The 19876-nt window shown below is 42.6% G+C and overlaps 2 protein-coding genes across 3 annotated transcripts in view; both read left to right on the top strand.

Moving 5' to 3' along the window:
• Positions 1–17340, top strand: part of LOC143767338 (uncharacterized) — a 149485-nt gene extending 132145 nt beyond the window's left edge. The window contains exons 7-12 of one of the 2 annotated variants that reach the window (XM_077255573.1): positions 8480–8604; positions 10001–10135; positions 10264–10443; positions 10527–10650; positions 10734–10868; positions 13303–17340. In XM_077255573.1, the coding sequence (XP_077111688.1) occupies positions 8480–8604; positions 10001–10135; positions 10264–10443; positions 10527–10650; positions 10734–10868; positions 13303–15308 (2705 nt within the window). In that variant the 3' untranslated portion in view covers positions 15309–17340. The remainder of the gene's footprint in view (positions 1–8479; positions 8605–10000; positions 10136–10263; positions 10444–10526; positions 10651–10733; positions 10869–13302) is intronic. The other variant, XM_077255572.1, reaches the window with a different exon arrangement.
• LOC143767340 (uncharacterized) overlaps positions 1–19876 on the top strand; it is a 254994-nt gene that overhangs the window by 131941 nt on the left and 103177 nt on the right. The gene's annotated exons all lie outside the window — the stretch shown is intronic.

Below are 19876 nucleotides of genomic sequence, written 5' to 3'. Positions count from 1 at the left end.
AAAAATGGCAGCACCGCTTACCTGCCCAGGTCTTTGAACAAGTGCACTACAGGATGCAGCCAGCCTATATAGCAAGATGTTGGCAACACAGGTGCAAAATACTAAATAGACAGCCACTCACCACATACCCATTCATGTATTTTGTGCACTATATTTTTCAAGGTGCAGCCAAGCCAGCTTGTTTGGTCTTGTATACTGGGGTGTTCACTCTGGGATGCATGGAGAGTATGCTGGTGAGCCCCCCTAATCGAATAGTAGGGGCATGACTAATAGGCTGAGAACCAGACACTATGCATTTCCTTTATGTGAACAGCGTCCTATACAGGCCTTTGTTGTGCAAATGTATACTAAGCCGTCACCATCTCCATGAATGGGTATGTGGTGAGTGGCTGTCTATTTAGTATTTTGCACCTGTGTTGCCAACATCTTGCTATATTGGCTGGCTGCATCCTGTAGTGCATTTGTTCAAAGACCTGGACAGGTAAGCGGTGCTGCCTTTTTTCTGCTGTGTTTTTTTATTTTTGGAGGATTTTACTCCTCTTTTGTGGCGTTGCTATTAGTTCATTTGGTGAACATGGTAAAAAAATCCAAAAAACAGTTCTGGAATTGCACTTTTTTTGCAATTTCATCGCATTTGGAATTTTTGTTCCCCGTTTTCCAGTACACGATAAGGTAAAACCAATGGTGTAGTTAAAAAATACAACTCGTCCTGGAAAAAACAAGCCCTCACATGGCCATATTGACGCAAAAATAAATTTTGGCTCTGGGAAAAGGGGAGCGAAATACATAAATGCAAAAACGAAAAAGGGCTCCGTCATGAAAGGGGTTAATGAGTGACATAGCAGCTACCAAGGCAAAAGGTCAGTGTATTTGTCACCTATGTACAAGGTCCTCTTAAATTAATATAATGTATTCATCCTGTTTAGGGATGAGCAAACCTAAATTGTAAAGTTCGGGTTCATACTGGACACCTACTGTCTGGTGCCAAACCCTGAACACAGACTTTTTGCTGGAAGTCCAGTTTACTATTCAGGTTCGGATGTCTATTAAAAATTGTTGAAAGGTTTCAGATGACCTCCCTGACATGGCAATTCTTCAGATATTGTGCTAACGACATGACACAGATAGTTTGCATGCTTTGCTGTTTGAGCCTGACACGAGACTTAAATGTTATGAACCTGAGCACCACCTGCATGATGAGGCATCAGAATGCCAAGCACGATGTGCAGTGGATTGCACACCTTAAAAAGCATGACAGATCTGAGCCTTCTGTTGCCTCTCGACTTCTTCCTCCTGCTCGCAATCAACAGGTCTACTGCACCATTGCCAGCCATGTCATCGAGCGTCTCCACGCCATCACACAGAAGTGTTCAGCTCTTCATTCCCCAAACCCTTGAGAAAAAGAGGAATTACCCCAAACCCATCCACGAGTCATGGCCCTTAATGACAGCCTTTCCAAATTACTGGCCTTTGAAATGCTCCCATTCCAGCTAATGGAGACAGACAGTTTGAAAAAAGTTTTGGAGGTGGCTGTATCTCATCAAGGTTCCCAGCCACGACTACTTTTCCAGGCAGGCCATCCCTGCCTTGCACACTCATGTGGCAGACCAAATCAGGTGTGCACTTGGCAATGCCATCAGTGGCAAGGTTCACATGACCACCGATGCGTAGACCAGTAAGCTTGGCTAGGGACGTTACATCTCCCTAACTGCCCACTGTGTAAATGTAGTGGTGGCTGGGCCTGAGGTGGAAGGTGTTCTAGCGCATGTACTAACACCACCAAGGATTGCTGAATGTTCCTCTGCCCATGTTGCCTATTCCTCCTCCACTGCCACAGTAAGAACTGCACCACCAACTTCAGCACAGCCAGGGGTAAACGACAGCAGGTGGTTCTGAAACTCATCTGTTTGGGAGACAAATCCCACACCACGCAGGAGCTGTGGACGGGATAAAACAGCAGACAGACGTTGGTGCCGGTGAATACCAAGCTGGGCCTGGTGGTGTGCTCCACACAGGAGCTGTGGACGGGATAAAACAGCAGACAGACGTTGGTGCCGGTGAATACCAAGCTGGGCCTGGTGGTGTGCTCCACACAGGAGCTGTGGACGGGATAAAACAGCAGACAGACGTTGGTGCCGGTGAATACCAAGCTGGGCCTGGTAGTGTGCAATAACTGGCAAAATCTCGTAACCGCACTGGGCCTACCCGGTATGATGCATATCACTTACATCACTCACCTGGCGCATGTGTTGAATTTAGTGGTGTAGAGCTTCCTTAAAAATTATCCACATATGTCAGAGCTGCTGCTGAAAGTGCGGTCAGTGTGGGCGTGCTTTCGGCGTTCTCACCTTGTTGCTGCTTGCCTGTCTGCACTGCAGCATCACTTCTGCCTTCCTGCTCACTGGCTGATATGCAATGTATCAACAAGCTGGGACTCCACCTTGAATATGCTGTGAGGCAATAGTCGAGTTTCAGTAGCAGCAAGCACAGCTGAGTCGCTCTCCAGAGCAACACCACCACCAATGAGTGGCCCCCATGCGGGACGTGTGTGTCGTGATGTGCGGCTTTAAATACTCTACTGACCAGCGCTGATAGCGCCATCATTAGCCTTACTGTAAGGGTTGGGGGATTGCAAGAAATAAAATAAATAATAAAATGCAATCACAACCCGGGTCCACTGCGCAGAGATGTAAAACTGCTGCTAGTGAGCAATGAGGGAACACACGGCGAGCAATTACTTGTACACACTGAGTTAACACCACTCAGTGTGAACAGGACGCTGAGTCCCAAGCTCCGTTACTCCGCAGGGAGGAACAGTACAAACGAGTACTAAGTGCTAAGTCCTGTTAAACATCACAGGACAAGCACATGAACTAAACTCGCACTGCAACTGAACCGTGTCAATCGCACACAGGAACGAAACAGATGCTGAATATAAAGCCCTGACTAGGGTTGAGCTTGCTCTGAAACTCTACTGCTAATTGCCCCCACTGATGCTAGCTGCCTGCTTACATGTACAGTCACAAAGCTAGGCAGACATACAACACATGCAGACAGAGTGGTAGAGTCTCCACTCACATAGCCACACATAAATGATACTAGCGCGCCATTGGGGGTCTTTTATACAAAAGGCTCCACCCCAAACACTCAAGCCCAGTCGGCGGAGACATCGTTCGTGGGCCAATCCGGAGCTGCGACATCACCAGAGCCGGAAACATCCGACCACCAATAGGAAGATTCCACATCACGGACATGCTCGGTAAGGTGATTTCTGGACTTGGCTGTAGAGCCAGCAGTAACCAAACGAACACCACGAACCTGAGCAAGACGCTGCTGGGACCAATGTCTATGCTCAGCAGTACCCGCAGCGGCCGAACCTGAATGGGAGACCGCAGAGTCAGATAAGGCTTGAGATCTATCCCATGCAGTGGAAGAATCCCGATGCCTAACACTTACTATACCACGTCCTTGCCTCCTGGAAAAAATACTTCAGTCAATGATGGATGAGGTGGTGGCACAGGAGGAAGAGGAGCAGCAGGAACAGGGAACATTCACACCATTATCAGGCTTGTGGTGTACACATAGCTCGGAGGGTTGGTCCCGGAACCAACAGCGGCCAGGTACACAACTGTCCAGTCATCCAGTCAGGGGACAGTTTTAGGGGATGAAGAGGAGGAAGCGGAACCCGGTTCACAGCAGATTGGCACTCAAATAAGCTCACAGGAATCATTGAAGCATGGCTGGGGGAATACAGAGAACCCAGACCATACACCTCCCACCAATGACAGCTTGTCATTTCCTCTGGGCTGCCTGGCACACATAAGCCAATACATTCTACTGTGCCTGCACAACAACCACTGAGCTGCCTGAAGTTTTACCAGTGCTGATTACTGGGTGGCCACCCTGCTGAATCCTCGCTACAACGTACCATCATTACTTCGGTAACTGGAGCGGGATCGCAAAATGCGTGAATACAAGCGCATGGTGGTAGAGGCACTGATGACTGGGTTCCAACCTCGCAGTGGGGAATCAGTGAAAGAACAAGACAGGGTAGGGGAACGCCTCTGACGCAGCTGGGTCAGCGGCACCACCTCGAAAGGCAGGGTTAGCATGGCTGAAACGTGGCAAAACTTTCTCAACACGCCACAACATCCGGCACCACCATCTGATACAGTCCATGTTAACAGGAGGCAGCGTTACAACAACATGGTGGAAGAGTACCTGTCCACACGTCTCCACGATCTAACTGATGGGTTTGCCAAATTTAAGTTCTGGGTCTCCAAATTGGACACATGGCCTGAGCTTGCCATTTATGCCTTGGAGGTGCCCGCCTGCCCTGCAAGTGTACGGTCAGAACGTGTGTTTAGAACAGCGGTGGGTGTGATCACAGACTGGCACATCCGCCTGTCCACAGCCAATGTTGGGAAGCTAACATTTATTAAAATCAACCAGCTGCACCTAGCCATTGCTCAACTCTATTTGCCATTTATTTACTTTTGGGGTGTCCAGAAAGAATAATTAAAAAAAAAGCAGTGTTGGCTATCTTCTCCTCTTCCTGTTCCTCCTACTTCGCCATCTCCACCTCCTCCTCCTTTTGGCCCTCTGCATCCTGGTTGAAGATTATTATTTTTTCCTTTTTTTATTCTATGTTATTTGAAGACATTTCCTTATCCACATATGGGCTATTGTCCTGCTTTTACCACCATTTTGCTCCTTTTTGCAACTCCCTAGCCCTTACTATGACAATTTTACAGTCATTTTAAACCACTGACGTTCATGTCACCATCGCTCTCCATGGCGTCTCCAGACTCTGTCAGGTCTGTCACATGTGCTCAGTGTGACCCTGCTTTCATCTGTAAAGAACACAGGGTGCCAGTGGCAAATTTGACAATCCTGGTGTTCTGTGGCAAATGCCAAGCATCCTTCACAGTGTTGGGCTGTGAGCACAACCCCCATATGTGGACGTCGGGCACTCAAACCATCCTTATGGAGTCGGTTTCTAACCATTTGTGCAGACACATGAACATTTGTGGCCTGCTGGAGGTCATTATGCAGGGCTCTGGCAGTGCTTCTCCTGTTCCTCCTTGCACAAAGGCTGAGGTAGCGGTCGTGCTGCTGGGTTGCTGCCCTCCTACGGCCCCCTCCACATCTCCTGGTGTACTGGCCTGTCTCCTTGTAGCGCCTCCTGCCTCTGGACACTACGCTGACACAGCAAACCTTCTTACCACAGCTTGCATTGATGTGCCATTCTGGATGAGCTGCACTACCTGAGCCCCTTGTGTGGATTGTAGAGTCTGTCTCATGCAAGCACAAGTGTAAAAGCACAACCAACATTCAAAAGTGACCAAAACATCAACCAGAAAGCATTGGTACTGAGGTGTGGTCTGTGGTCTCCACCTGCAGAACCACTCCTTTATTGAGTGTGTCTTGATAATTGCCAATAATTTTAATCTGTTGTCTATTCCATTTGCACAACAGCATGTGAAATTTATTGTCAAACAGTGTTGCTTCTTAAGTGGACAGTTTGATTTCACAGAAGTTTGATTTACTTGGAGTTATATTCTGTTGTTTAAGTGTTCCCCTTTATTCTTTTGAGCAGAACATATATATATATATATATATATATATATATATATATATATATATACCGTATATACTCGAGTATAAGCCGAGATTTTCAGCCCAAATTTTTGGGCTGAAAGTGCCCCTCTCGGCTTATACTCGAGTCACGGTCGGCTGTGGGGTCGGCGGGTGAGGAGGAGAGGGCGCTGAGGCATACTCACCTAGTCCCGGCGATCCTGACGCTCCCCCTGCCCGTCACACTGTCTTCGGGTGCCGCAGCCTCTTCCTCTATCAGCGGTCACGTGGGACCGCTCATTAGAGAAATGATTATGGACTCCACTCACATAGGGGTGGAGCCGCATAGTCATTTCTCCAATCAGTGGTGCCGGTGACCGCTGACAGAGAAAGAGCTGCGGCACCCGAAGACAGTGTGACAGGCAGGGGAGCGCCAGGATCGCCGGGACTAGGTGAGTATTTTATATTCACCTGTCCACGTTCCACACGCCAGGCGCCGCTCTGTCTTCCCGTCCTCTGGCTCCTCTGACTGTTCAGGTCAGAGGGCGCGATGACGCATATAGTGTGCGCGCCGCCCTCTGCCTGATCAGTCAGTGCGGAGAGACGCCAGGACGGGACGCTGAGGAGCTGCAAGCAAGAGAGGTGAGTATGTGGGTTTTTTTTTAATTGCAGCAGCAGCGTTATATATGGCACAGATTTATGTGGAGTATCTATGGGGCAACGGTGCAGAGCATTATATATGGCACAGATTTATATGGCACATCTATGGGGCAACGGTGCAGAGCATTATAGATGGCACAGATTTATATGGCACATCAATGGGGCAACGGTGCAGAGCATTATAGATGGCACAGATTTATATGGCACATCAATGGGGCAACGGTGCAGAGCATTATATATATATGGCACAGATTTATGTGGAGCATCTATGGGGCAATGGTGCAGAGCACTATATATGGCACAGCTTTATGTGGCACATCTATGGGGCAACGGTGCAGAGCATTATATATGGCACAGATTTATATGGCACATCTATGGGGCAACGGTGCAGAGCATTATATATGGCACAGATTTATATGGCACATCTATGGGGCAACGGTGCAGAGCATTATATATGGCACATCTATGGGGCAACGGTGCAGAGCACTATATATGGCACTGCTTTATATGGCACATCTATGGGGCAACGGTGCAGAGCATTATATATGGCACAGATTTATATGGCACATCTATGGGGCAACGGTGCAGAGCATTATATATGGCACAGATTTATATGGCACATCTATGGGGCAACAATGAACAGTGCAGAGCATATATGGCACAGCTTAATAAGGAGCATCTATGGGGCCATAATGAACAGTGCAGAGCATTATATGGCACTGCTTTATATGGAGCATCTATGGGGCCATAATGAACGGTGCAGAGCATTGTATATGGGGCATCTATGGGGCCATAATGAATGGTGCAGAGCATTCTATATGGCACAGCTATATATGGAGCATCTATGGGGCAATAATCAACGGTATGGAGCATTATATGTGGCACAGCTTTATATGGAACCTCCTTTGGGGCAATAATGAACGGTATGGAGCATCTATTTTTATTTTTGAAATTCACCGGTAGCTGCTGCATTTTCCACCCTAGGCTTATACTCGAGTCAATAAGTTTTCCCAGTTTTTTGTGGCAAAATTAGGGGGGTCGGCTTATACTCGGGTCGGCTTATACTCGAGTATATACGGTATATATATATATATATATATATATATATATATATATATTATATGTATGAGTGTTGCAACACACATTTTTTTGGAAAAAGGAGTCATTTAAATTATACTTAATCCAGCTGTCGTCCATAATGGGAGCTTACTTTATGTAGGACAAATGTGGCGTTACATTTAGACCTATACACCATGACACCCAATTATGTGATGGTTGATTCCTTTTTTAGTGGCACTTGTGCCACTGGTCTAGAAGGAGCCATTATATTTGAAGGTAACAAACTAGACTTGGACCAATTAATTTGGCGTTCAGACACGGCACCAAAGTGATGTAGACAGTCCATAATGTGTTAGAGTTACATATCAAGATCCACAAGGTGAAGGACTGTATTATCTGCATATAAACTGACTTTCTCGCTCATTGAGGGTTCATCTGAAGCGAGTACTGCAGAGTCTTGCCGTAGATGTATTGCCAGGGGGCTAGATTGATAATGCGAATAATAATGATGATAAAGGGCAGCCCTGCCTGGTGCCACATTGTAGCTGAAAGGGTCCTGAGGTTCACCTAGTTACCATTACCCAGGAGTTTGGTTCAGTGTATACCCCCCATGAAATTAAAGGTTTCTCCGAACCCAAATCTGAAAGTGTATGCAACAAGAAATAAATCTCAATCGAGTTGAATGCTTTAGAGACTTCACAGTACAAAATTGCCTTGGACCTCATGATAGTGAGGTGCTTAAGGGTTTGAATAAGCTCCTAAGTATTTTAAGGGTCTTTGAGGAACCAGGTATAAAGCCCATTTGGCAAGGGAGTTTTATTGAACAAATTTTGTCCAAAATGTTAATATATTTGAGTTGGAAATTTGGCTATAAGAATCACAGTCTGCGGTCCTTACCAGGCTGGCAGAGCACATGCTTGACCACTGCTACATTCATTTCCACTATGGCTTCACTCAGGTTTTTCTGGCATTTCATTGAAGAATAAATGGATCTGTGGTCAAAGGTTCGACCTGCTGCTCCATTTTTTAACGGGGATTAAAAGTGCCATCAGAAATTCTTCTGATCAACCTAGGTCCCAACAGTTGTACAACAACTGACCAGTAAGTTTTCTCCTATCCTTTGGATAGGTGATAAATTGTTTGAACTGGACAACCCTTTTAATACAGGTTATGTTTTTGGCAGATGACTGTTTCAGGAGATTACAACAACATTGGATATCTTCAGATTTCAGAGCAGAAGATGGCGGCATAATGCAAAATACGTATGAAGATCAAAGCAAAGATCTATCGTTTGAACATGTTAAACGGGTACTATCAAAGACTGTTAAGCAAACTAAAAATGACAAAAAGGGATGATAAAGCAGAAATAACTCACCATGTAAAGAAACCATTTTCAGTTTCAGAATGCAGGAAATGTTTTAACCAGAAATCAAGTCTTGTTACACATAAGAGAATTCACACAGGGGAGAAGCCATATTCATGTCCAGAATGTGGGAAATATTTTCATCACAAATCATGTCTTTTACAACATCAGAATGTGAGAAACCTTTCAGCAATAAGAGTGCTCTTGTTCTCCATCAGAAAATTCAGACTGGGTGTAAGCCATTTTCATATTCACATTGTGTAAATAGTTATAAACAGAATTCACATGTTGTTAGACATCAGGGAAGTCACACAATGGAGAAGCCATTTTTATATCCAGAATGGAAAACATTTTAGTTTTAAAAGGAACCTGCCACCAGGTTTTTGCTACCCCATTTGAGATCAGTATAATGCAGAAAAAGTGACCCTGATTCCAATGATGTATCATTTAGTTTACTGGGTGTAGCAGTTGTGACACAATCAGAATTTTTAGATGTAACATGCAGCAGAGCTCAGAACGCTAACCCCACACCGCAGCTTGCTCTGTACATTGTCTTTTGACAGTAAACTGGTTATTATCAGAGGAGGGGCATGGTCTGACGAGGGCTCCACTGTAGCCCCAGCAGTGATAATCATCTAATGATAAAACCTTCAATGTTTGCAATAAACGGCACACAGCCTAGTGTGGGACACATCCCTGAAATCTGTTTCCGCTGCTACATTATACTGGCCTCAGATTACATATCAAATAATTCCTGGCAGATTCCCTTCAAGGCAAATCTTGTTGCATATCAGAGAATTTATACAGGGTTCAAGTTAGTTTTAATTTTAGAATATGGGAAACATTTTAACTTTCTAATATTGCTTAACAGAGAATTCAAACAAATAAGTCATTTTCATGCTCAGTATATGGAAAACATTATAGCACTAAATCATATTTTGTTATATATCAGAGATCTCACACAGGGGAGAAGCCAAATTCATGCCAAGGATGTGGAAAATACTTTGACTGTTTAGGTCACCTGAAAAGTCTGATACTGCAGTATGTTGTTCAATATGTTATTGGTTACCTCTGGCTTCAATCTGTTGGCTGTGGTTACATTATTGAAGTCAAAACATGTTCAGTTGACTCCTAGGGGATCTTGCAAAGTTCTTCCAATATTTTCCTAACAATTTAAGGCTTCCTAATATGTAAATTTATTCATTGCAAATCAAAATTTTGGGAAAAATTCTCCAAATGTTACTGGTAGTAAACATCTACATGCTATATCTCCTCCTATGTTTCCTCTTATCACAAGTAATTCTTTAGCATTTTACTTTGGCTTATTTTCTTCCCATTCAGGTTCCTACAATATCAGATCCTCTCAGTGAAGATTTACTATGTAAGAGAACTTTCCAGATGTCTAGGGACAGGTGCAATATGGAGGAGAAGATATTACACCTCACCCTAAAGGTCCTCTCCTGGCTTATTGGAGAGGTGAGCGATTCTGATGACATCATATTGCATCATCTTATCTATGGGAATAACATATTTACAGAACTGTAGAGATGAGGACTATGGAAATGTCTGTAGTCAGATTTATTAATATGTCTCTCCATAACCAGGATTACATAGTACTGAAGAAGACCTCTAGTGAGCTCTGTCAGAACCGTATGTCTGAAGGATGGGGAAGAACCCTGAGCCCAATCACTGAACCTCCATCTTTCCCAATGATACATGAGGACATCAATGACCAGAAGACCCTAGAACTCGCCTGCAAGATGATTGCACTGCTGACTGGAGAGGTGACACTGCTGTGAATGCTGGGAAATTATAAAGTAATGCTATGGAGGGATCGGGGGGATGACGGTATCATTGTATGTGTCAGGTTCCTATAAGGTGTCAGGATGTCACCGTCTATTTCACCATGGAGGAGTGGGAGTATTTAGAAGGACACAAAGATCTGTACAAGGACGTCATGATGGAGGTTCCCCAGCCCCTCACATCACCAGGTAATAGACAGGACTAAATACACACGGCCTATAATTATCTGTATGTAAAGAATGAATTCAGTCCCTGTATGTGTTTTCTCCAGTTCTATCAAGTAAGAGGGCAACACCAGAGATATGGCCCCATCCTCTTCTACAGGAGTGTAAGCAAGAAAATACCAACGTTCATGTGATAAATGATGTGCAGTGTAAGGAAGAGATTCCTACATATGACGACTCAGGTGAGTAGTAACCAATAAATATAGAGCAGTCACAGATTCTACTTACAAATAGAAGCTATTGTGTTTCAATAGGAAGTCTTATACCCAGCTATCTTATTTTGAAATTGGACAAAAATAGGATACACGTCACCCTGTAAAAAAGAAGGTGCTCGGAGAAGGATACCACTCCCTTGATTTATAAGATCAAAAGAAATCCGGCGCTCAGTCTGCAATTAGGTTTATTTAGATCATGCAGTCCCAAGGCTCATAACGTTTCGGTCCTACACCTTTTTTACCTTGTTTCAGAAAACCTAGCAATTTGAGGAATAAACTAGTAAGGGCTGATATTGGATCCACTCAAAAAAAAACCAGAAGAAAGGTACCTTCCCCTGTTTACAGTGTGCACAATGTGTTAAAGGGCCACAAAATCTCACATCCATCCACAGGAGCCAATATTCTAATACAAGGCTACTACACATGTGAGTCTAAATATGTGGTCTATACCATTAAATGCCCGTGCGGCAAGGTTTACGTTGGTGAAACTACACAGGCGATCAAAGACCGTATATCTCAACATAAATCTGATATACGATGTGGAAGGGATTACCTTCCCATTCGACATAATTTTCCTTCAGTGATGTTGGGGAGGAATTTTATGGAGGAAGGGCACTGGTCTGTTATATGAAGGGGTTGTGTTGGTAGAGCAGTGAGGACTTGTCTGATTTGGTCGGTCTTGTTTTTGAAATGTGCAGCAAAGTCTTCTGCAGAAACAAGGGAAGTCGGTACGGGCAATGGTGGGTGAAGGAGGCAATTGAGTGTTGAATAACTGGGATTATGGTGTAGAGCAGATATGATGGTTGTGAAGTGGTCCTGTTTAGCATTTGTGAGGGTCAATATAAATGTGAAAGTTGTTTGAATGAGGCAACTTCCTGCAAGCGCGTTTTTTTCACGAGCCTCTCCGCATCCCTAGACACTTGCCAAAGTTTTTTTGTGAAATTGGTGTGCTGAGGTTGACTGTTAATTTGCTGAATTCTGCCATGCACAAAAGTCACAGAGTCAATAGCTGATGCTAGTGTGGCATTGTAGTGAATGGTGGCTGTGTCTGGGTCGTGGAGTAAAGATATGGAGGACAGCGATAGAAATGAGTCAGAGAGTGTGTGAATGTCTAGTTGGCAGCTGGACTTGTGGGGCAGGTGAAAAGATCAGCTATAAAAAATTGAGTAAATGGTGGTCAGATGGGGGAGAGGTGAGGTTAGGGAGCAGAAGCAGGTGAAGATTAGGTCTAGTGTACAGTATGTGGGTGGCTATGGAGGACTGTTGTGTAAGACGAAAGATTGAAGCAAGTGAAATGAGTTTGGGGATTGCCGACTGGTGGGTGTCAATAGAGGGATGTTGAAGTCACCCATGATGGTGGAAGTGTTGGAAGAGAGAAAGAGAAGTGGTCAATAAAAGCAAAGGCCAGGCTCGGGCAGCTGTATATGAGGGCCACTTGGAGGATGGAGGGAGACTGGATACGGAGAGAGTGCATTTCTAAAGAAGGAAGGGCAGAAGTGGGATTCAGTTAATATAACCATTGTCAGAAAGGAGAAAACCAATTCCTCCAACATGTCTATTCCTAGGGCGAGAAGTGTGGTTGAAGTGAAGGCCATCGTAACACAACGCAGCACGGGAGGCTGTGTCAAAGGGTATCAGCCATGTTTGGTTTAGTCCAACGAAGGATAGGATGTCAAAAGTAAAGAGGTCTTGAATGACATGGTGATAAAGGGCAGCCCTGCCTGGTGCCAATTTGTAGCTGAAAGGATTCTGAGGTCTACCTCTTCATTGTTACCTGGGAGTTAGGTTTATTGTAGTGTACCCATGAAATATAGATGTCTCTGAACCCTAATCTGAAAATATACTGCACAAGAAATGCCACTCAATCAAGTTGAATGTTTTGGAGACATCGCCTGTCAAAATTGCCCTGGATCCGATATGATAATAAGTCACTTTAGTGTTTGTAAAACCAATGTGTGTATTAAAGGTCGTTGAGCAACCAGACATAAAGCCTATTTTTTTCAGGATGTATTAATGCACAATTTACTGAATTTACCCAACTGGCTAATATTTTGGCAATTTTTTTATATCTGATTGTAGTAGGAAAATTGACCAATAAGAATCATACAGTCTAGAGTTCTTAAAATATTGTCAGTGCACATGCTTGACAATCTGTTTGATTCATCCCCGCTGGGGCTTCACTAAACTCTTTTTGGCAATCCTATAGAAATTTAATTGAGTGGTGGTCTGGCATACGACCTGCTGCTCCATTTTGTAACGAGGATAAAAGTGCCTCATCTGGCATAAGGATTTCTCATTCTGCTGATTGACACAGGTTCCAAAAGTTGGACTTCCACCGATCAGTAAGTTTTTAATTGTTTTAATTGGACAATCCTTTTAATAAAAGTTATATTTTTGACAGATTACTGTTCCAGGACATTACAAGGACACCGGATATCTTTAGTGTTCAGAGCAGAAGATAGTGGCATAACACAACATATATTTGAAGTGCAAAACAAAGACCTATCATCTGAATGTTTTAAACAAATCCTATCAAAGACTGTTAAGCAAACTAAAAATCACAAAAGGGGTGATAAATCGCAAACAGCCCACCCTGCAAAGAAAAAATATTCATGTTCAGAATGCGGGAAATGTTATAGAGCTAAAAAACATCTTGTCACACATCAAAAGATTCATCAAAGGTTTAAAAAATGTTCATGTCCAGAATGTGGGAAGTGTTTTAATCGGAATATACATCTGGTTGGACATCAGAGAATTCACACAGGCGAGAAGCCATTTTCATGTTCAGAATGTGGAAAATTCTTTGCAAATAAGTCAAGGCTGGTTACACATCAGAGAATTCACACAGGGGAGAAACCTTTTTCATGTTCAGAATGTGGGAAATGTTACAGAGATAAAAAACATCTTGTTTCACATCAATACATCCACCAAGTATTTAAGCCATTTTCCTGTTCAGAATGTGCAAAATGTTTTAATCGGAAATCACATCTTGTTACACATCAGAGAACTCACACAGGAGAGAAGCCATATTCATGCTCAGAATGTGACAAATGTTTTCATGAAAAATCATCTTTTACAAAACATCAGAGAATTCACACAGAGAAAAAGGAATTTTCATGTCCAGAATGTGGGTTAGGTTTTAGATACAAACACTCACTCCTTAGACATCAGAGAAGTCACACAGGTGAAAAGCCTTTTTTATGTTCAGAATGTGGGAAATGTTTTAGCACTAAATTCACTCTTGTTATGCATCAGAGAAATCACACAGGGGAGAAGCCATTTTCATGCTCCGAATGTGGGAAATTCTTTACAAGTAAGTCAATTCTTTTTACACATCAGAGAATTCACACAGGGGAGAAACCTTTTTCATGTTCAGAATGTGGAAAATTCTTTACAAGTAAGTCAATTCTGGTTACACATCAGAGAATTCACACAGGGGAGAAACCTTTTTCATGTTCAGAATGTGGAAAATTCTTTGCAAAAAAGGAAAATTTGGTTAGACACCAGAGAATTCACACAGGGGAGAAACCATTTTCATGTTCAGAATGTGGAAAATGTTATAGAGATAAAAAACATCTTGTTTCGCATCAAAACATTCATCAAGTATTTAAGCCATTTTCATGTTCAGAATGTGACAAACGTTTTCATGAAAAATCATCTCTTACAAAACATCAGAGAATTCACACTGAGAAAAAGACATTTTCATGTTCAGAATGTGAGTTATGTTTTAAATACAAAAGCTCTCTCATTAGACATCAGAGAAGTCATACAGGTGAAAAGCCGTTTTTATGTTCAGAATGTGGGAAGTGTTTTACCAATAAATACTCTCTTGCTATGCATCAGAAAAATCACACAGAGAAAAAGCCATTTGCCTGTTTAGAATGTGGAAAATTGTTTAATCTAAAATCAACACTAGTTAAACATCAGAAAAATCACACAGGTGTGAATCCACAATCTTGTTCAGAATGTGAGCAATGTTTCAGCAACAAGTCTGCTCTTGTTCTTCATCAGAAAATTCATGCAGGGGAGAAACCTTTTTCATGTTCACAGTGTGGAAAATTCTTTACAAGGAAGTCAATTCTAGTTAAGCATCAGAGAATTCACACAGGGGAGAAACCTTTTTCATGTTCAGAATGTGGAAAATCCTTTACAAGTAAGTCAAATCTGGTTATTCATCAGAGAAGTCACACAGGGGAGAAGCCATATTCATGTTCAGAATGTGAGAAACGTTTCAGCAATAAGTCTGCTCTTATTAGCCATCAGAAAATTCACACAGGAGAGAAACCTTTTACATGTTCAGAATGTGGAAAATTATTTGCAAGGAAGTCAAATCTGGTTATACATCAGAGAATCCACACAGGGGAGCATAAATATTTTACTCAGAAAATGAATCTTGTCTGGTATTAAAAAAAAGAAACGCACATAACTGAAAAAAAAAAGAATACAACAGAAACAGTAAAAATAAAGTGACATGTCATGTACAAGAAAGAGAAAATTTGGAGAAGTTTGGAGAAGACTTAGGTAAATTGCGACCTATGCCCCACATCTGTTGTTTTGAGTTTGTCTGTCCGACCTGCTGACAGAGATAGTCAAAGGATCAAAAAGGGTAATTGAACTGATCCATGATTCTCTTTTTTGTCAGAACTATAAATTCAATTGTAGCCCTGCCCCAGGTGGCATCTTTTTATTGGTAGAAGTGGGTGCTGTTGAAAAAAGCAAGGTGATGCTTAGTCCATTGCTGTCAGTAGGGCTACTCAAATCTTGGTGGGAGGATTCATGAGGAAAATAGTGAGCAAAACTTAGGACTACCATACCCATTTGCTTCATATAACTTGCACCTAGTGAGCAAATAAGTGCGGTCTGGAAAGTGTAATTAAAGAAGACCTAAGAGACTGCATAGTGTGCCGAGGCTGTGCTAAGTTGGTCTATGTACCATTTCAGATACTTTTACCACTTTCTTAATACCCTAATTGCAGGATGAAAGCCCCAACTACAGTTTGTATGTTGGGAGATCAGCTATTTAGGAGCATCTGCATCTCCCTGAAACATCTTACAGTTTATACACTTGAGTGAAGTATTTCTGATTTATACTGGATCCATCAGTGTGACGTACCCCTCAACTCCACTACATGTAGTCTTCACATGTATTATTCTATGTGCCCCTTTTCTCCATCCGACAATGGTGAAGTGTGCTCCCTAAACTGCTCTTGATTCCCCACCATGTACTCTTGTGCTTCTCAATTTTGTGTGTAAAAGGGTTTTCCCTTACCTCACCCTTTTGCACGGAGCTTGTGTGTTACTTTGCTAGACATTCTATGTCTTGTGCAAGAGATGTAAGGGCTGACCCCCTCACATGGGCTCTCATCTATGATCTCCCCACGTGACATGTGGATCCATGCATATGGAATGGGTGGACAATGCATTTTTTCCCAGTGCTCACCATTTTTCCATTGCTTGATTACCTGCTAATACCATAACGCTTATTGTCCCATGCATTATTAGGCTATGTTCATAAGACCGTATGAGTGTTGTCTGTGTAATAAAAAAAATCCTGACTTCACATAGACATCACTAAAACTAATGTTTTGCTATTGAGCTGTTAAGATAAAAAGTCTTTCACATGGATCAAGTGTTTGAGTGAAAAAAATTGCAATGAACAGTCATCCCCAGTTCAGGTGAGACTCCCCAGTCAGTCTATGGGTGCGTATAAAATAATGGATCTCATAAGGATCAACATCAACAGTTTAGCATCTGATTTCTGTTGATTGATTAAAATTATTAACATAGAAAAATGTATTTGGTTTTGTAAATGTAATTCACTGCTTATTTATCAAATGCTTGTCACACAGATGGCAATACAGATGAAAAATGAGGTGTTTTTTTCGTGATGAAAATCGGACAATTTTTTTATATGCTCTTGTAGATTTACTAGTATCAACTAATCAAAACCATATAGTTTATGACTTTTTTAATAAAAAGATGATATTAATAATGTACAGAATTAAGTTTAGTTGATTGGTTCCCAGTTTGTATGTGAACCCTTGGGAAAATTAATTGCCCACCCCTGGTTTGGAGCACTAAATGATGATTAATGTCTGCAATTACCAATAATCATCCACAAAAGATAACACGCCTCTATAATACATATCCATTGGATATTTCACATTAATTTAAATAAGTGTCTCAAAACTAATTGTTAAAAGATAATAAATGTTTCCTATAAAACGTATATGCTTGGGCTTTATCATTTTGAGCTGTCTCACCTACTGATGTTGACTTCAAGATGAAAATGTGAGCAATGCTGATGACTTTGTGATGGCACATGACTGCTATGACCCATTCCTTATAATAGGACTTGTCAGACTTTGGATCCCGGACTTTAAAACAATGTTTTTGAAAATTATACTATTCATGGAGGACAATTGTATTAACCATATTAAATTACAGAGGCATGTTTGAGAGTTTCCATTCTAAATTATTATTATTATTATTCATTTTTATAGCGCCATTTATTCCATGGCGTTTTACACATGGAAGGGGCAATTATAGACAAGTACAAAAAAAATGAGCAAAACAAGGCACACACAAGTACAGAGAGGACCCTGCCTGCAAGGGCTCACAGTCTACAGGGGATGGGTGAGGATACACTAGGAGAGGGTAGAGCTGGCCGTACGGTGGTTCAGCAGACTAAGGATAACTGCATGTTGTAGGCTTGTCGGAAGAGGTGGTCTTCAGGTTCTTTTTGACGGTTTCCGTGGTAGGCTAGAGTCTGATGTGTTGGGGTAGAGAGTTCTAGAGTATGGGGGAAGCACGGGAGAAGTCTTGTATGCGGTTGTGGGAAGAAGAGATAAGAGGAGAGTAGAAAAGGAGATCTTGAGAGGATCAAAGGTTGTGTGTGGGTAAGTACCGGGAGACCATGTCACAGATATATGGAGGAGACAGGTTGTGCATGGCTTTGTATGTCATAGTTGGAGTTTTGAACTGGAGCCTCTAGATAATACTGTAGAAAGCCAGTGAAGGGCTTGGCAGAGGGGAGGCTGGGGAATAATGGGGAGACAGGTGGATTAATCGGCAGCAGAGTGTAGGATGGATTGGAGAGGTGCCAGAGTGCTATATGGAAGGCCAGAGAGTAGGAGGTTGCAGTAGTCGAGGCGGGAGATGATAAGGGTGTGCACTAGTGTTTTTGTGGCTTTATGGTCAAGGAATGCACAGATCCGGGAAATATTTTTGAGCTTGAGATGGCAGGAGGAGGCAAGGGCTTGCATATGTGGCTTGAAAGAGAGGTCAGAGTCGAAGATCACCCCGAGGCAACAAGCATTGTGTGCTTGGAAGAGTCCCTTGTAGGGTTCAACATTATCTCTTCTCCCTATCAAAAGTGCATGTCAAGAAGTAGCGGACATTGCATATGTCCGTAACAAGGTTCATTATTTCAGTCTTCGGCTAAGTTCATACTAGGTGTTTTTTATGGTTATTTTCAGCTGCATTGTACGGTACCGGCAAAGCATGTGAAATTTAAGAAATCTCATGCACACACATTGGTTTTTTTTTCATCAGTATTTTGTGCTTTCATTGTTTTTTTGGACATAGAGCATGTCACTTCTTTCAGCGATTTTTAAGCTTTTTTTCAACCATTAACTTGAATAGGTGGTGAAAATCCGCACCAAAAACGCAGTTATCAGGTTTTGCTGCGTTTTTGTGTGCCAAAGCCTGATTCTATGAAATAGGACTTTTTTCAACACTAAACTTTATCAGCATGCACAAGAGACAAATCTAGCATGCCAAATCTGCCAAAAAAACACAAGGAAAACATGCTTTTTTCTGCAGTTTCATTCCTGCCAAGAGATCATTTTTTACTGCAGAACAAAAATGTTGAAAAAAAAACACCCAGTGTGATCTTGCCCTAAAAGATACAGATACCAAGACAAGACCATAGTAGATGCATAAAATGTGTCCATCCCCATGACATCATAATATTGGAACTCAACCACTTCTAAATATCCTTACACGGGCATTGCCAAGTAGGAGGCAAAATGGACGCACCTGTGATCCATCAAAGCCAAAAGTGATTTTTAAGCATAATCTGGATTAATATCTGTGCCCTAAAACATAATTTGGACACCTGTAACGCAAAGATGTTTAAACTAAGAAAGAGCATGGCATGAAATATCTGGACAACTTTGTATAATTATGTAAACTTCTATTCCTCTGATATACAAACCTAGCACATAGATAGCAGACTGTCCGAGAACCCAAAAGCCAGCCAGCTTCCTACAGTATGCAGCGCTACTGTTTCTATCGTCTAATTTAACCACCCAAACACTATGAGGGATAAAAAAAGACTCAGACATAATGTGAATGCTGCAGCCAATCAACAGCTGCTGATTGATTGTAACACTCATGTGATGATGCTGGCAGATGTTGAGCCAAGCAGATGCAGGACTGACTGCAAAAGAGTGGTGCTGCCACCATGACAATACTGACATTCGATAACCTCTCTGATCTAATAGGAACAGGAAATTCAAGCAGAGAGGTTAAAAGCCCTTCCCCTATTCCTCAGTATTTCATGTTCCTAGCAGAATAGTGGCAGAGAGAGGTACTGTTTCTGGTACCTTTTAGACCAGGGGTCTCAAACACACTTCACATGGGCTGCATGTGGCCCCTGAGGCTGCTTCATGCGGCCCGCAGGCACTATAGACCCTTTGGCATCCTTGCCCAGTTCAGGAGGCCATCAATGGCAGCGTTTTATTTCAGCTGAATGTGCATCCTTAGATGAACATTCAATTAAAATGATGTACCTGCTGTGGTGGGGGAGCGATAGCAGAAGACCTGCAGGTCACTTAAGGCAGCTACAGCTAACCCTTGTGCCCGCTGCTAAAGATAAATGAATATTCACGACTCTCCACATCCATGGGAGTGGAGAGCAGTGAATATGGAGCGCCCCCAAGGGCTAGGGGTACTTGGTACTGGGCCCTTCG

The sequence above is a fragment of the Ranitomeya variabilis genome, chromosome 4 (assembly GCF_051348905.1).
Source record: "Ranitomeya variabilis isolate aRanVar5 chromosome 4, aRanVar5.hap1, whole genome shotgun sequence".
Taxonomy (NCBI): Eukaryota; Metazoa; Chordata; class Amphibia; order Anura; family Dendrobatidae; genus Ranitomeya; species Ranitomeya variabilis.
Note: the sequence above shows the minus strand (reverse complement) of the source record. Positions and strands in the feature narration are given on the sequence as shown.